The sequence below is a fragment of the Canis aureus genome, chromosome 34, assembly GCF_053574225.1.
Source record: "Canis aureus isolate CA01 chromosome 34, VMU_Caureus_v.1.0, whole genome shotgun sequence".
Classification (NCBI taxonomy): domain Eukaryota; kingdom Metazoa; phylum Chordata; class Mammalia; order Carnivora; family Canidae; genus Canis; species Canis aureus.
Genome location: NC_135644.1, coordinates 28,330,390 through 28,348,773, shown reverse-complemented (window position 1 = coordinate 28,348,773; position 18,384 = coordinate 28,330,390). Strand labels below are relative to the sequence as shown.

Sequence of the window (18,384 nt, the reverse complement as noted above, 5' to 3'; positions counted from 1 at the left end):
CAAGCGCGTCAGCGGCCCCGTCAGCCGGGCCGGGCTCCGTGACGCGCGCAGCCCGCGCTATAAATAACCCGCCGCCGGGCGGCTCGGGCGGCCTTCCAGGGACCGCGGGGCGCGGCGCGGGGGCAAGCAGGAGCCGCCCCGCAGCCCCGCGCCCCCGCCCTCCCTCCCCTCCCCTTGCCTTCCTCTCCCTTCCTCTCCCTTCCTCTCCCTTCCTCTCCCTTCCTCTCCCTTCCCCTCCCCTTCCCCCCTCCCTCCCCTCCCCCCTCCCCTCCCTTACACTCCCTTCCCCTCCCCTCCTCCTCCCCTGCCCCCGCCCCCCCCCATGCTGACATGTCAAAGCTGTGGGAAGGCCGGGGCGAGCGCAGCCCCCGGGCTCAGGGCCGGGGTCGCCGGGTTCCTGCCTCCCCGCTCGGGGGCCCCGGCCTCCCCGCTCGCCCACACCCGCCCTCGCACAGGTAGGATGTGTTTGTGGGCAGATCCTCGGTTCGAAGCCAAACCGAAGCCGTCCGTGCTGGGCGTCCCGACGCGGCCTCCTCGAAGCCTCTGCGGGAGTGCGCGCCGCGGCCTTCCGCCTGCATCCATCCCCCTCTGGGCGGATCGTAGCCTCCCCTTCTTCAGACCCCACCGGCTTTAGGGATTGCGGTGGTGGCGGAGCCGGGGCCATCTCGACTGTCTGGATTTGGAGTCGCGCCCGGGCCCCCCAGCAAGAGCGCGCCCCCCGGCTCGCGGGCTCGGGCGCTGGCCTTTGTGGCCTCGAACTCGCACAGGCCTTGCACACAGCACATTTGCATTTTCCCAAAGTCTACCATCGTGGAAGGTTCTGGAGTTTCATCAAGGCTTACACTTAAAGGGACTTTCTCTCTAGGTAAATTTTGTGCGGGCACTTGCCGTTCCGGCTCCTGCCCTCCCGCCGCCCTGCCCAGGCCCACCACGGCTGGCGCCCCGACGGCCCCACGCGCGCCGCACATCGTCTGTTTCCTTGGAACCGGCTACTAACCGGCTAGACTGGCTCCTGCTGAGCAAGAGGTCTCAGATACCTGAACTCGAAAATTCCTGGGATGCTGATATGTCATTTGTCGATGGAAATGAAGTTTTTAAGTGACCTGGCCTGGATAGAGGGACTTAACAGCGCCGAGGAAATGGTGGTTGCTTTACAGTCAAGACAAAATGAGGTTGTGAGGGATTCACGTGGCTGGGAGTTGGAAGACGAGAAAATCTGGGTCTTCATTCGGTTTCATTGTGCCTCTCTGTGCCACCTTGCAGAAATTACAGCGTCACCTTCCGCCTCAGTTCCTTGGTCTTCCAAATGGAGAAAGTGTGGTTTCTAAGACCCTTTCCACGCTAATGTTCTAGGATGCTAAAAGGACACATTGTGTTCAGGTATATAAAGCTGTTGATATGAGTACCTGTGTCTCATGGAAAAAAGATAACCAAATATACAATAATTTGGTCCTCTGACAATTTTTTACTTTGTACATTTTTCAAAAAGAAGATATATTAGGGCCACTTCAGAAAAAGAATGAATTCAACTATATCATTAAAACTATTTTAAGAGGAAAAAATAGTTGTCACTACATGCTTCATTTACATGACAGCAGACATAATTACAGTCTGATGATGTCTTAGGGCCTTTCCAACACCATGTGCTCTCCCACAAGTGAATGAATTATGAGTAACTAAATGTACTAGGATCACTTGTCTCCAATTTTACCCCCAAATCTGGCTTATATAGTTTTTAGGAAGGGGTTCTGAGTTGAAACACACAAACTTGTTTATCAGTGAGTGGTGTTTATGAGCCAGGCACGTCTTCTTCTGCTTGATCCCCAGCATTGTCAGAATCCGCCTTCATCTTCTGTCTCCAGGTTGGTGAAGGCAGAAAACATAAAAAAAGGCAGAAACAAGTTTAGAGCCAAAACATTTGCTTCACGTAGACACCACCGAAGTGTGATCGCAACTAAAAGTTAACCAGTATTTTCCCGGTTCCAAAAGCACATCTGTCTCTCTTTCCCATAAAATGTTTCATATCTCTGATTTCATCTTGAAGTTCTTTCTCCTGTAGCTGACAAAGAGGTATTTTTCTTTTACTATTACTTTCCTGAAACTTCTAGCTTCTCACATAGTTTTAAATTGAAACTCTTTTGCTTCCTTCTTATCCTTTTTTTTTTTTTTTTTTTTTTTTTTTACCTTATGAAAGTCACAGAGAGAGAGAGAGAGAGGCAGAGACACAGGCAGAGGGAGAAGCAGGCTCCATGCACCGGGAGCCCGACGTGGGATTCGATCCCGGGATCTCCAGGATCTCCAGGATCCCGGGTCTCCAGGATCGCGCCCTGGGCCAAAGGCAGGCGCCAAACTGCTGCGCCACCCAGGGATCCCCCTTCTTATCCTTTTTTAATGTGGCAAGTTCCATTCTCCGTTACCCCTACCCTTAAAAATTTAACAGAATGAGAATTAGGCTAAAACTGAAACATGTCCAAATTTTATGAGGCGGGGAGCTGTGGGAGCTTAGCTCTGGAACACAGGAGAAATACCGTGAAACAACCAGTTTCCTTAAAAAATAAAAAGGAAAAACAAAAACAAACAAACAAACCCCCTAAACAACCATGTTGAAATTTGTGATATAAAAGAATGAAAATATGGAAGATCTTTCATTGGATCTCTTTGATAGCATAAAGCTTGTTACAATTTTTAAACATAGCGGATGTTTTAGAATACGGACATTTCTCAATATTTCTGACACTTCTGTCTACCTGAGGTTAAATCTTTTTTAAAAGACTCCTCACAGTAACAGTATTGAAGATTTTATTAAAGAAACTACTGTGCACTCTTGCCTTATTACTCAGTTAATCCTGCTCTCTATTTAGAGAACTGTGCCAGCTAGGTTGAGGCTTCAAAGGAATGAGCACAAATATTTGCCGTATCCTATGCAGTATAGTTTTGGTGATAGAATTCATTTCAGAAAATATCATTGAAGTTACAGTATACGCAAATCTCAGCAACTTTCAAATGGATAAATAGAAGGTTAGCAAGAAAAGTGATGAGGGATTCTCAGCATTCCAAATGAAAGGCAAGGAACAACCAAAGTTATAGACCTAGGTGTTTTCTGAATTTAAAAAACCAAGAAATCAAGGCAGGCAGTGTTCTTATAATTTTTTTTTTTTTTAATCAGCAATAGGGCAGCCCGGGTGGCTCAGCGGTTTAGCACCGCTTTCAGCCCAGGGCCTGGTCCTGGAGACCGAGGATCAAGTCCCACATCGGGCTCCCTGCATGAAGCCTGCTTCTCCCTCTGCCTGTGTCTCTGCCTCTCTCTGTCTGTGCATCTCATGAAAAAATAAAAATCTTAAAAAAAAAAATCTAAAACAAGTTTTAAAAAAATCAGCAAAATGAACAGGAATCCCAACATAGTTTAAAAAAATGCACATAAATACATAATCAGCCCTTCTGATAAGGTTGCCCTGATTTTATTTTTTAGGTGGTGGAGAGGGGAAGGGGCAGAGAGAGAGGGAGAGAAGAGAATCTTAAGCAGGCTCCATACCCAGTGTGGAGCCCCACACAGAGCTTGATCTCACAACCCTGAGATCATGACCTGAGGCTAAATCAAGAGTCAGATGTTTAACGAGCTGAGCCACCCAGGCACCCAAGGTTGTCCTGATTTTAATGGCTTACCCCAAACTGCACACACTTTGGTAACTCATTGATGGGCATCTAATGCAAACAACTTTTTTTCTTCCAGTAAAAATTATAGCATCAAAGCAGGATTTGTGAACAGTGAGTTTTAACAAATTCCTTGTGTGGGGTTCAGGGCCTAGACCTAATAGCCCTTTGATCCATTCCTGCTTCTTTCCCCTTCTCTGTCTTTAGCACAGGAGGGCCGATCCAGCCAGCTATGGTTTCCCTCCCTTCTTTAGGAGCTGCCTGCCAGCACACGTGTGACCAATGGAAAGCCAGAGCAGGGGGACATCCCACCCTGCCCCCCAGGCTCTCGTTCCTGCCAAATGCCTCAGGACCTCTGACCTTGGGTTCCAGTAACATTGCCTTTTCCCTTTATTCCTCTAGTATTTGGGTGGCTTTGTCCTGTTGAAAAATCACTGTCCTCTTTTTGTTTCTGTCACCTGTTTTACAAATTACTTGAATTAAATTCTCCCTGTGTTGAGTACTTAGAGCAGTTTCTGTTTTCCAGATTGAAGCCTGACTCCATACATCCTAGTGAAAGACACTATTGACTGATATACAGGGAAAATCTACTATTCCTTCATCTTCATTTGCTAGAAATTTTTTTATTGTGCTAATGAAGGATCCAGTCCTCAGAAGAATTTTTGAAAATTTCTTAAAATTTTGTTTTTAAACTGTTTTACTGTTCATTAGTCAGAACAGGGCCAATACTTAGCTGAGCCTGATACATAAATTCCATGCTAAAAAGAGAGGTGGCATATAATACCTGCCAAGGTTTAATTTACAACACACATCTTCTATAAGGCCCGTTCATTCACCAGCTTATTTGTCAGTGGTTTCTCTGTCCCCTTGTATCTTAGAGAGAGAGACAGGGAGAAGGAAAGAGAGAAGAAAAGAGAAAGGAAAGAAAAAACTTTCTGTGTTATTAATTTGGAATATCGTGTATGTGGATCCTTGGGATAATATTTCAAAATCTAAATAATCTCTACATCTTTTTTTCTCCCTGTATTTTCTACTACTGCTTCTCTCCTCCCTCTCCACCCCTGTAAACAGGTCTCCTTCTGGGTGTTCGTTATTCATAGCCAGAAAGAGGCAAAAGGAAGGGCAAACAAAAGTGATCTGAGTATTTCTGGCTTTGTTTTATAAAATCTTGAAATTTCAAGGGGAAAAAAATTCCAGGACATAGCCTAAATATCTTAAAGAAACTTCAAAAGGAAAAGGATATTCTTGAAACTGGAAGAAGGATTTTCTTGGGCAAATAAATTCAAGGGGAGAGAGAAACAGAATGATCAGTATTTTTTTTTTTAATCAGTATTTCTTGAGAAGAAACACAGAGCTGGGAGATGATACTGGAGAAGTTCCCCAGGAAGAGAATCAGGAGTTGGCAGAGGAGTCTATGAGGTCATGCTTCTAGCATCCAGGTATATCATGGGAGACAAATCATTGCACAAATACCCCCTGGACCTCACTCATCTGTACCAGGAATTATACTAGTCCTTTTTTTCCATTGACCATTAGCACACAGGTAGCCACAATGAGTGGCCAGGACTTGTGTGGGAGCCACCAGGAAGGATCTCTCTCTTATTTTTGTTCTCTGCACTTCAACATGGAGAGATGTAAACTGCCACCACACAGCAAGAGTCTGCTGGAGAATAGAGCCAACACAGAGGAAGTAGATCCAAGAGATGGAGAAGGAGAAATTGGGTGCTGAAGACATTTGAGCCTGGATCAAGCTATTCTTGGAGCTAAACCTATCACCAGATTCTCAAGTTATGTGAGTAAATCAGTTCACTTTTAGCTAAAGTCAAGATTGAATTTTCTGTCAACTGCATTGGAAAGAGTCCCAACTGATACACTTGTCCCTAATGGCTTTTCAAGGCCTTGGTGCTGGGACATAAATACAGAAGTTACCTGATGACTAATAGTGCATGCATACCAGGTAATACTAATTTATTCCTCTACTGCTACTGGGCAGGGCAAGGGAGGGGGGTACTTAATATGATCACATAGGAAGTGGCATGTCAAAATCAAGTGGAAGTGCCCATTGTTGGTTAAATTTCCAGGGAGAATGAAACTGTTCCTACCCCAGAGACATTAAACCTTTCGATCAGTACAACATAGATTTCAATGGTCAAAACAGGAGAACATGAAGCATAGCAGTCCCTATATATCTCTCACCTCTTTATTGCTACACCCTGCCTCTAGCAGCCAGTCCTATCCAACTAAAAATAGTTCCCCAACTATTCTTTGTGAATAGTGGAAATAGTTGAGTACATGAAATAAATGAATGTAGAAACAGAAAGAATTATACATTTTTATAACCCAGACCTGAGAGTTCACTTGTGATCAAAATATTTGTCACAATAATAGGAATTGTAAAGTTATAAACTGTAAGAGAGTGGAATGTTAAATTTCATTAGAATTCATCATATGATAGCACCCTTTATTTTACTTTTGCATAAATATAGCAATATATTATGAAATTTAAGAATTCTTGTTCTTTGAATTTGGCTACCTTTCCTTTCTCCTTTAAATTTAATATTTTTCTATTCTCTTTAAGTGTTTTGTTTCCTATGCATTATCTGTTTGCTCCCCACACCTACACAATATTTGTGATTAGATAATATTTTATTACGGCCAAGAACCAAAATATCAGTTCAAATAGCACATGAAGTCAGATACGTAACAGAGCCAAGCTAACTACAGTTGGAAAAAGACCCTCCACCCACTTTATACAAACACACACACACACTCCTAGACATACTCTTTAATAATTCCATGATTTCAACATCTTTGTGTAGGAAGAGAGTTGCTGTCACTTGAAAAGGTTACAGTAATGCATCCTGTTTCTTACAGACCTATAGGAATCTGGACATGGTTAGAAAGAGGAGGATGAACAAAGTGGGAATCGACATAACTCTATGTAAAAATGTAGCTAGTTGTCTCCATTTCGGGTAGACTTAGTACAGATTATATTTGGGGAAGTGTTTCTTTTTTTAATGTAACTTGTCTTTGATAATTATTATTTGCCTTTGAGGGATATGTATGGTGTAGAACCCAGTAGGTGATCAAGAAGAATGAGATGGCAAATCTTCACTGCTACAAATGGGCAAAAATTGAAATGCAAACACTCTAGGGACTGTGCTGTTAGAGACTTGTGTTACTTGACTCAACCTTTTGGGGAAAGTATTGCTGCAAATGATAACCTGTGGGTTGCACTGGTTGGGAAAGAGGGATGAACCCTCCATGAGATTAAACTATCATTAATAGAGTGTAAGGCAGTAAATATTTATAACTGGAGAGCAACAAAGAAGGAAGGTGCTGTCCAAGGCAAAAGTCAACAATGTTGGGCCTTGAGACAAGGAGCCAAGCTAGGAATCAGAGTATGCTCTTAGGGATCTCTATGTAAATATTTTACAGTAAGTTGTTTGTTTCTCTTATCCTTTGAACTATTGGAAGTTTAGTGAACAGTTTTTAATCTTTCCTTTATGTTGTAATTGTCTTCATTTGTTTCTTTTTTATTTGTTTGTTTTTTCTTCTTCATTTGTTTCTGACCTTTAGTTGTTATTAACCCCTATACAGGCTAGGGTGGTGGGGTTGGGACAATCAAGGCAAACAACAGCAGTGGCTACTATAACCTTCTGTACATCGCATCTCCCCAAGGCCATTGTGTTGTGGTCCCAACTTTGGCAGTAGTGGGGAAAGGGGAAATGAGTAGTGGTCTGAGAAAGAGCATGGAGAAGGATCCCAAAAGGGCTGTGGAAGAGCAGATGACTCAGGAGCAGACATGGAGGTGGGGTAGGGGGACAGGGTGTTGGGGGTTTGGGTTGAAAAACCTTCTTTGTCAAAGGAATCAGAGCTTCCTGTCCATTCTACTGTGAAATACTACTTCACCAAGCCTCCCCTGCTCCCCTCAAATCTGGCTATTTCTTCCCTCTTGTTTCAGCTTTCATCACTTTTTACCTGGATTTCGGTGACAGCTACCTACAACAACGTTGTCTCCTGCCACCAGCTGCTTCCTTGCTCTGGTCTGGTTCTCCTCCCTTACATCGCATCACCATGCCTATCTTTCTAAAGAGTGCTGGCCCATGACCAGTGCTCCACCAGTACCTCTAGTAAAAAAGCGTTCTTTTCACCTGTTTATTGTCCTCGGGATTTCTTTTGAAAAGTTGCACCTTTCCTTTGGCAACTCAGGTATTCAAAACTAATAGATATTTGTTTAGGTAAGAGGTGCCATTCAAGTCACTTGCCATGCTAAAAGGATTCCGTTTAAAGATTTACCCATTTAAAGATTACACAAATTTTCAGTATTGAGACAGATGGCACCACAGTAGAAGCAGTGATGTCCTTGAAAATCTGTCTATTTTGTTTAGGAAAAATGTTCACATAATGATCAAAAGGCTATGCTTCTTTAACAATTCTAGAATACCATCAAAGATTTCCAGTCCTAAATGAATCTGGGTAGAGAGAAATGGTGATAAGATGGAGACAGTGATGGGGTCAGTGAATACAGATTTTGGATACAAGTGGATTAATTTTTGGGCAGAGCTCTTCACCTCTGCACCTCATCTTTATCAGGGGCTTAATAGCATACATGACCCACTTCATTTCCTGAAAATTAGTTATTTATAGCATTTTAAAAAGTCTTCTGTGAAGTTAAGTTCATGCCTGAATTTTTTAATATGCAGGCTGATTTTGTAAACACATGGAAGAGAGAGGAAGAGCCAGAAAATATGCCCCTTTATGCATCCCAGTAAGTCATGCCATTGAAAAGGGGCCCAGACGCAGCTTTGAAATCCAGTCTGGAGTTCCAATTATCCCTCTCTTTTCATATGCCTTGTCTGTCGTGTTTGAATGGATAGCATAAAGCTGGTCTTGTCCTCATCTATATTGCGGAGAAGTACACCACTGACGTCTTCATACATGTCATTAATATAAATTTTCTCCTAGATCAACAATGATGTTATAATACATTCAACTTTGGTATTTAGTTGATATGCCTTAAATTCAAAAACTCTTCACCCACTGCTGCCCACATATGCTGACAACTGTTCTGATCCCAGCAGGAGTAACAGATTTTATTTCTTAAGCATTGCAGAACTACAACCAGAGTGTTATTATTAGATAAAAGATCTCATACTGGCTTTGCAATAGAGAAAAAAGAAAGAATCGAGATGAAAATAATCTAGGCTATTTAAAAATGCCCCACATTTTCAAAATTATGATTCAATTTGGTTGTCAAAGGTAACATATTCAAATGGGTCAAAATTTAAAAGGTACAAAATTATATACAGAGAATAAACACTGTCATGTCTGTGTTCCCCTGCCATCCGTTCTAATGGGCTAACCTAGTATTATAAAAAGTTTCTATATTCTCCCATAGATAGTCTATGTATATACAAGCAAATGTGAACACACATATGTGTTTAAGCATATAGCTTGTCTATTTTCCTTTAACAACTTACTTTGGAGATGGTGTTGTATCGGTACATATAAGGCTTTTTAGTAATTTTTTTCTGGTTGCGTACTATTCCGTTCTAGGAAAAAAAAAATATATATATATATAAAATTTTGCCAGTGCCACATGAATGGCTATTTAAGTGGTTTCCAATCTTTTGCTAAGTATTCCTATAAGGTATCCCTATACGTACATCATTTTGCCTATGGACAGGTACTTCTTTAGCATAAACTCTCTAGAAGTTTAATTTCTTGGTTAAAACTATGTGTTATAATTCTTTTAAGGAACATAATTTTTTCATTTTTGAATTGTGATAAAAAATTCAAAAGGAATAAACGAATGCATTTTGAAAAATATGTCTTTCTCATACCCTCTTTGCCACATTCTTCCTTTCCTCAGAAGCAAATAGGCCTCCAGCTTCTTATATATCCTTTCAGAGATTTTACACACACAGAAGCACAGGCACATACATACTCTGTATGGGCAAGAATGTGTCTATAGGAGAATTTGATTTGTTTAGTCAGATTAGTATTTAATTATGTACTGTAGTCCACCAGGAACAGAAGGCTCTTGCAAAAATGGCTGAAAGGATTCAGTGTAACCATTTAAGTTAGGAACATGCTCTTTTATTGCCTCATACACCATCATCATTTAAAGTGATAATTCCACTAATTTTCTCTATGCACATCTGTTCTGTGTAGAGGGAAAGGAGGCTATAAAGAGCCCTGCACTGTCCTCAGCCAAAAATTGTCTGATGAGATCCAGTCTGGAGTTCGCTCTGTATGCCTGGTAAAGAGCAGTTACTCTGTAATCCTATCCTCCTCGTCAAGGGCTTCTCTCTCATGTTGGATCCCCTGCTCCTCTAGCCCACGTAATCCTCTTTTTCTTAGTGTTCTCTCTCACTCTCTTCTCTCTCTCTCTCTCTCTCTCTCTTCCCCCCACCCCCCCCACACACAACCACACATTCTCTCTCCCTCACAATATATCTTCCAATAGTCAGAGAGCAAGATTGTCTAGGAGGTAAATTTTTTGAGATCTTGCATTTTTGAAAAGTCTTTATATTCTTCCCTCCCATTGGTTGACAATAGAGTTTTAGGTGGGAAATACTTTTCCTCCCCAGAAATTTGTAGGCATTGTTCCAGTCTTACTGCTAAGAAATAATATGGCATTGTGATTTCTGACCCCATTTTTTCCTCTCTGGAAACCTTTGTGATCTTCTCTTTGACACCGGTATTTAAAAATTTTCTAATGATATGCCTTGAGTGATTTTATTTTCATCTATTATATTGAGCACTGGCTGGATAGGCCTTTCAATCTGGAAATGAATGTTATATAGTTGTGGATAATTTTCCTGAATTATTTCACTAATTATTATTATTTCACTAATGATTTCCTCTTGAATGCTCTTTTTACCCTTTTGCTCTTTTTCAAGTACATGTATATGTATGTGTATGTCTATGCATATGTATATATATATATATATATATACACACACACGCAAGTATATGCAAGTGTATATATATTTGAATTTGTGATGCTTTTAAAGAAAATTTCTCAACTTTATTTCCCAACTGATATATATATATATATATATTTTTTTTTTTTTTTTAAAGTAAGCTCTACACCCTGGGGCTCGAACTCATGATCCCGAGATTAAGAGTTAAATGCTCCACTGACTGAGCCAGCCAGGTACCCCCTAACTGACATTCTTATGCACTTTAAATTTTTGGTTTATTTTTATGGTGTCTATATATATATATATATATATATATATATATATCATAAAATTTACCATTTTAGCCAATTTTTTGTGTAGTTAAGTGACATTAATTAGATTAACATTATTGTGCAACCATCAGCACCATCCATCTCCACAACTTCTTCATGTTCTAAAATGGTATCTCTCTGCCCATTAAGTAATAACTCCCCATTCCTCCCTTCCCCAAGCCTCCTGGCAACCACCATTCTATTTTCTGTCTTTATGATGTGGGTAAATATAAGTACCTCATTTAAGGAGAATCATACAATATTTGTCCATTTGTTTCTGGCTTATTTCACATGATATAATGTCTTTGGTCTCATCCTTGTTACAGTGTATATCAGAATTTTGTTCCTTTTTAAAGCCGAATAATATTCCATTGTATGTCTATACCACATTTTGTTTATCCATTCATCTGTCAGTGAATGCTTAAGGTGTTTTTATTTTTTGACTATTGTAAATGATGCTATTAACATTGGTGTATCATATTTTTTATTTGTACTGTTATGTATATTTTTCAGGAGTTTTCTGAATGTTCCACTTATATTTTGTTCTTTTTTTTAAGGCTATGAAATCTTAATTCTCTAAAGATATGAATGTTAGTGTATGTGTATAGTATATTCATATTACATATATATATAAATTTATATCTCCCTGCATGTTACTCATTTCTTCTAAATTGCATTTATTTGCTAGCTTATTTTATTATCTTTTCCAGGTTAGAGTGTTTTTTTTTTTTCAGATGTCTTTTAATTTTGATTTTCTACTCTTGACTAAGAATGAAAGTCTAGGGATGCTCGAGTGGCTCAGTGGTTGAGCATCTGCCTACCACTCGAGGCGCGATCCTGAATTCAGAGATCAAGTCCCACGTCGGGCTCCCTGCATGAAGCCTGCTTCTCCCTCTGCCTGTGTCTCTGCCTCTCTCTCTGTGTCTCTCATGAATAAATAAAATCTTTAAAAAAAAAAAAAGAATGAAAGTCTGAAAACCGATACAGAGCTCTGAATGCATGTATGTATATGGGACTTCCTGACCTTGAGCTTTACTGTAAAGTAAAGGTAGTCTGGGAAGGCTGTGTGTTGGGCATCGTTATTAGCAGTATTTTTAAGTCTTTCTGGTTGGGATGGACAGGTTACCCGAGAAAAGTCCATCTATCTCCTTCATAGAGGGTTGAGATCTGGCTGCCAGTGTCCTGGGAGGAACTGACTGTGGAAAGGGTTTGAGGGGATGTTTTCGATAGAATATTCCAATCTTCAACTGTGCCTGGCCTCTCTGAGTCCAAAATAGAACCATGGACTTACCCAAGATTGGGAGAGTCAGTCTCCTACTGGTGTGGAGTTGAGAATCTAAAGAGATAATTGCTTCTCCATTGATTTTTACCCTGTCCTTCAGTACTGACCTTGCCTCTTTCACTTTGAGTTCCACAATTATCTGGTGCTACCATTTCTTGAACCTTCTGAGGATTCTGTTGTGTTAATGGGAATTCCCAGCTTCTCCCATGACAGCTTAGTTTTTATTGTTAGGTCTGTTAAATCAGTCAGATTTCATCCACCTATTTTCTAATTTTCAAAAGCATGTCGCTGTTATCTCATTTCTTCCTCCCCATCTTTTTGTGTCTTTAAAAAAATGCCTTTCAAATAGCTTTCACAGGATTTCCTGAAGTGGTAACTCTTATGATGTATGTGTTCAGTTCTTTAACCCTGGACTAACATGGCATATTTAATGCTTGTCTGGAAAAAAGAAGTATCTCCTTGATTCACCAAACTTCCAAATGATTTAGAGATGTAAAATTTAGTGTTGTGCCAAGGGCAACTGGGCAGGTCAGTTGGTTGAGCAACTGACTCTTGGTTTCAGGTCAAGTCATGATTGCAGGGTCCTGGGATCGAGTGGCCTTGGGCTCCATGCTGGGCTTGGAATCTGCTTGTTTATCCATTCATCTGTCAGTGAATGCTTAAGGTGTTTTTATTTTTTGACTATTGTAAATAATGCTGCTATAAACATTGGTGTATCATATTTTTTGTATTGTTATGTATATTTCTCTGCCCCTCTCCTGATCTCCCTCTCTGAAAAAAAAAGAAATTAATTTTATGCTATTAACTTAATACTGTCTTATTGAAAATTCTCACATTTCCTCATTTCAAGGTAATAGTTAGAAGTGGGCTTATTTCTCCACAACTAAGGCATTAATATTTGGTCCTAAATTACATGAAGTGTCCATTCTGAAAAAGCAGTTGATATGTCAGCAAATGAATCTATTTATTTTAAGATATAACTTGCCTATAGACACTCTATTAGAAGGAATAATCATTTAGAAAATTGTATTTACTTATGATGGATTTAACATTATAAATAAGTTGTGTTATTTGGTCCCCATTTATCAAAAAAATGGGCTCTACTTGGTGCTCTTTTTGAAGAAGTTTCATACATTTTCTTTGAGGTCATGGCAATTGGTCAAATTAATGTTGCAACAATTGAAATGAATCTGCAAGGAAAAAAACCTTAAAAATAAAAATGGCACCTGTTTATTACCCAGATATATCTGTTCCCTCTGCTTCGTTTTAGTCATAGCTATTTAATTTCCTGAAGCAAAAAACAAACAGATTTTTCACTAATGTCAGTACTGCAGAGCTAGCATAGGACAGAAGAGCCAGCTGTACTCGATTTCGTCTTATGCATCATCAACAAAATTGGCAGCTAAGTTCTGATTTCAGAGCCTTTACGGTTAATGATGATGTACAAGCTGTGCTTGATTTTCAGATACAAGACTGATCTTTGCTGACAGAAAAATCTATTTTTGATTTGTAAATTGAGCAAATTTGATGCAAAATTATTGATGTAGGATAAACGGAGATCATGAAGATATCATTTTTAGACTCACATTTCTATCCCTAAAACCACTTCAGTTTATTATTATTATAATCATCATCATCCTTATAATTATTAGCATTACGATGATGGTAACTAAGTATTTAACTGAAATTGCAGGGAAGTTTTGTGAATGAGTCATATATCGACAAGTCTTATACTAACTTAAGAATGTGACTGCAAAAAAAAAAAAAAGAATGTGACTGCAGTGAAAGGAGCAACAGAGCTAATTAGCAATCAATTCTATTAGCATCCGACGAGTTCGGGTATAAGGCTATTTCACAACCATATTTTGCAAGTGATCATGAGTAAAATCTTCTGACATTATGTAAAGAATGCTGAGCAAATAGGTGTGAAAGAAGGAAAAAAATGCTTCCTTGATTATGAGCACTTTGACAATAGAAATTATATTTCCGTCATTGTTTAACCAGCTACTGTAATTTTTTGAGTTCATACAAATCATTTTATCATACTTGCCAATGGTGTAGCATTGAATTTTTTTTCCATTGAATTTTTTTTAAAGATTTTATTTATTTATTCATGAGAGTCACAGGCAGAGGGAGAAGCAGGCTCCCTGCAGGGAGCCCGATGTGGGACTCGATCCCAGGACTCTAGGATCACGCCCTGGGCCAAAGGCAGGCGCTGAACCCCTGAGCCACCCAGGGATCCCCTGGTTTTTTAAATGTAAAGATTTTATTTTACCGTTGAATTTTTTTGAGAGGCAGCAGTAATGGCTCCATGTAAAATCATGTACCTATAACATCTTACCTTTGATGTTCTTTTTGTCTTGGTCGCATTTAGGAGCCCTGACCACACATACCCCGTTCTTTCATGCTGTTTCCTGGAGGTAGTACTTCCTAGCTGTTGTGCTGCTTTGCCCCTTTCTTATTCCATATCTATCACTCCTTAGCTTTATCACAACTTACCTGTCTTTTGTCCCATCCGCTAAAGATTTTGCAAGGATACGTGTGTTAAGAGGTTGAAAATGTTTATTTTTTAGGTGTGTTATCCTTCTAGGAGTATAGATTTGCATTTTAAGAGGGACTCTTGAAGACCTATTGCCAGAAGTTGAAATGTCACATTTTTCTGTCTGTCAAGAGTGGCAAAAATCCATATCCTACAATAACTGGCTTTTATTTATTGATTTTACCCAGCTTAAAATGTGTGTTGCTGAAGCATAATGAGATGGAGATTAAGATCAAGGGCTTTGAAGTCAAATGGATCTAATTTTGAAACTCAACTCTGCCACTAACTAGCTGTTAGTCACATTTTACTTAGCATTAAGGTGTGATACTATACCCACTTCCTAGGGGTGTTGTGAGCAGTAAATGGATTAACGCATGTGAAATGATTACTATAATGTTGAATAATAGTAGGGGTTCAGTAATTGTAAACTGCAGTTATTACTTATGTAATTGATATTATATAATTCAAATATTCTTTCTAAATTATTGATTTTTCTTCATCTCTAATATAGAGTATGTATCTATATGTAGATGTCTCTCTATATAATCCTATATAAGGGATATATACATATATATAAATATATATTTGTAAATTAACAGGGATATGTAAGGCATCAAGCCTTGTTCAACTTTGTTTCCCCAAAATGTTGCATAGAATAATTGCTACATAAATATTAAATTTTATTCAAACCATGCAATATCTTTGATTACAATATAAATTTACTATAAGGCAGAAATGGTTCAAATAAAGAAACAGGATTAGTTTTCACACTTACGTATTTTAATTGAATCAAATAGTTTTTTCTGTTTATCTTTAGTAAGATCAAATAACGCTTTCTCTTAAAAGACAGGCCCATCCCTTCTGTCATCAGTATAACAGAAACCTCACAAGTATAAGCAATAAACCAGTATCCGAGGGCCTCATTTACTATCAAGAGGCACATTAGATACTTTCAGATTACTAGCAAAATATACCAAATTACACTCCAGAGGTCTTAAAAAGAGTTAATATCTCCCTATGAAGTGCCCTGGTTTGTTATCAAGGAATAATTTAAACATTTGGGGAACCTTTTAAATAATATCAACAAAACAGCAGCAGCATCAATGATGTTTGGTCCAATTCTGTAGCATATAATTAGGGCTGGGAGTTAAAAAAAAATCCTTTAGAAATGGAGGTGAAAACCTTGTTCAAGAATCAGTAAAAGTGAGCATCCAAGAGGCCATCTCCAGGTATAGAGTTTACTTAGCATCTGCAGTGAATTCAACCCAGGGATTGAGTGCAAGAGACTGTCATAATGAGTGACTAGTGAGTGACTAAATGAGTCTGATGGAAAATACCAGGCCCTCAACTAGATATTTTGATGTCTAACAAAATCTAAAAGACTGATTGTTTGAAAGCTATTGAACCATTTTTAAGTATTGAAGAAACTAAACCTCTTAGTGGCTGAGTTTTGGGATATAGATATGAGTGGAGTAAGAAAACCTTGCCCCTTCCCATATTTACCCACTCTTGCATCTTCTTTCTTTCAAAATAGTCAGTGCGTTTCTACCTATGTGAAGCCTTGTCTTGTCCTTTCCCTTGAGCTGCAGTCAAGTCGCCAGAGTTAACAACACTGAGCATCCTGGGGAAGGGGTACTCCTAAATCTTCCACTTGAGGTGAGAGCCATTTACCATCCTGTGTTACACTGGGGCCATTTAAAAGCAGATGCACTCAGCAAAACTAATGCTTCTTACCCCACCACAGCAATTCCATGTCAGGGTCTTCCCACATTTCTCACTGCAACGTGTGGGAGCTGAGGAGAAAACAGATACTTGGTAGCCTCACATCTTTCATCTTAAACTGGCTGTTCTCCTCTTAGAAGATATCAAACATCTATTTTGACCCACATTCCTGCTTCTTACCTAGCTCATAATCAGGAGCCCAAGCTCACTTTGTTACCTGCTCCTTTTATTATCCATGGGCAAAATCCAGGCCATTGCCTGTTTTTGTAAATAAAGTTTTATTGGAACACAAACATGTTTTTTTTACATGTTCTCTATGGCTGTTCTCACGCTAAAAATGCCATAGTTGAATAGGCCATCTGGTCTGCAAAGCTTAAAATATTTACTATCTGGCCTTTGTTGTTTTCTTTTTTTTTAAATGATTTCATTTCATTTCACTTCATTTCATTTCATTTCATTTCATTATTTCATTTCATTTCATTTCATTGTAAGTATACTCCTTAATCTCCATCCCTGCTTTACTAACCTCCGCCCCTCCATATACACACACACTCCTTTCCTCTGATAACCTCATTTTGTTCTGTATAGTTAAGAGTCTGTTTCTTGGTTTGCCTCTCTCTCCTTTTCTTTTCCTTTGCTCATTCGTTTTGTTTCTTCAATTCCACAAATGAGTGAAATCATATGGTATTTGTCTTTCTCTGAGTGACTCATTTTACTTAGCATTATACTGTCCAGCGCTATCCATGTTGTTGCAAGTGACAAACTTTCATTGTTTTTTATGGCTGACTAATAGTCCATTGTGTATATGTATCATATTTTCTTTATCCATTCATCTGTCGATGGACACTTGGCCTGGTTCCATTGTTTGGCTATTGTAAATACTACTGCAATAAACATAGAGGTGTGTTGCATGCATCCCTTGAATCAGTGTTTTTGTTTTTGGGAAATACCCAGTAGTGCAATTACTGGATTGTGGGGTAGTTCTATTTTTCACTTTTTGAGGGTCTTCCATGTTGTCTTCCACAGTGGCTGTACCAATTTGTGTTCCCACCAGCAGTGCACAAGCGTCCCTTTTCTTCATATCCTCACCACTGCCTGTTGTTCCTTGTGTTGTTGATTGTAGCTATTCTGACAGGTGTGAGGTGATATCTCATTGTAGGTTTGATTTACATTCCCTTGATGATGAGTGATGTGGAGCACCTTATCATGTGTGTGTTGGCCATCTGGATGTCTTCTTTGGAGAAATGTCTGTTCACATTTTCTGCCTGTTTTAATTAGATTATTTGGGGTTTTTTTTGGATATTGAGTTGTATCAGTTCTTTATATATTTTGAATGCTAACCCTCTATCAGATAAGTCATTTTCAAGTATCTTCTTCCATTCAGTAGTTTGCCTTTTAGTTTTGTTGATTGTTTCCTTTGCTGTGCAGAAACTTCTTATTTTGGAGCATTTTTTAGAAAAAGTTTGCTGATGTCTATCGTATACATTCATTCTCATACTACTGTGTATGTCCACTTATCTAACCTGCCCCTTCACTTCTATTGCCACCTCAAGCCCTTCCACTCTGACACCCGGAGCTAACAGTTCATCATTAGCGAACTTGTCTACATCTTCAACTTCATTTCTGAATGTTGCCTTTGCTTTCTTACTGTTAGTAAAACCCAGATGTGCCCTGTTAAAATCATCCCTAAGACTATAGTCAGTGTAAGCTGTTTTCTTTTACACCCTTTGTAACTACAGGGCTGATCTTGGGAGGGTTGTTTTGCTTTCCAGTGACACTTCGAAATCTATTCTCTTCCCTCATCCTTCCAAATGCCCAGATTTTTGAAGTATATGTCATCAGACTTGGTCACTACTACCCCTCCTCGTTGTTGTCATCCGGAGAACTTAGTTGCCTTCTTATTTGATACCTTTAGCACATGGATTATTTTCTTTTTATTATTCTACC

General features: G+C 39.3%; 1 protein-coding gene and 1 long non-coding RNA gene across 18 annotated transcripts in view; one reads left to right on the top strand and one right to left on the bottom strand.

Annotated features, from left to right (window-relative positions):
* Positions 1-320: 320 nt before the first annotated feature.
* Positions 321-7,808, top strand: LOC144304983 (uncharacterized). Its single transcript, XR_013372000.1, has 3 exons — positions 321-1,380; positions 4,982-5,443; positions 7,616-7,808. It is a non-coding gene; the product is annotated as an uncharacterized LOC144304983 (long non-coding RNA).
* The window catches only part of LOC144304981 (uncharacterized), a 43,167-nt gene continuing 26,228 nt past the window's right edge, over positions 1,446-18,384 (bottom strand). For 7 of the 17 annotated variants that reach the window (XR_013371989.1, XR_013371987.1, XR_013371992.1 and 4 more), the window contains 2 exons: positions 9,135-9,206; positions 1,446-1,856 (listed from right to left, as the gene is read on the bottom strand). Coding sequence is in view for 3 of the 17 variants with exons in the window: in XM_077883668.1 (XP_077739794.1) it covers positions 1,790-1,852; positions 9,135-9,206; positions 16,450-16,508 (194 nt within the window). In the remaining 14 variants the exon portion in view is untranslated. Of the gene's footprint in view, positions 1,857-9,134; positions 9,207-16,449; positions 16,509-18,384 lie in introns of all 17 variants that reach the window. The other 10 variants (XR_013371994.1, XR_013371993.1, XM_077883670.1 and 7 more) reach the window with 5 other exon arrangements.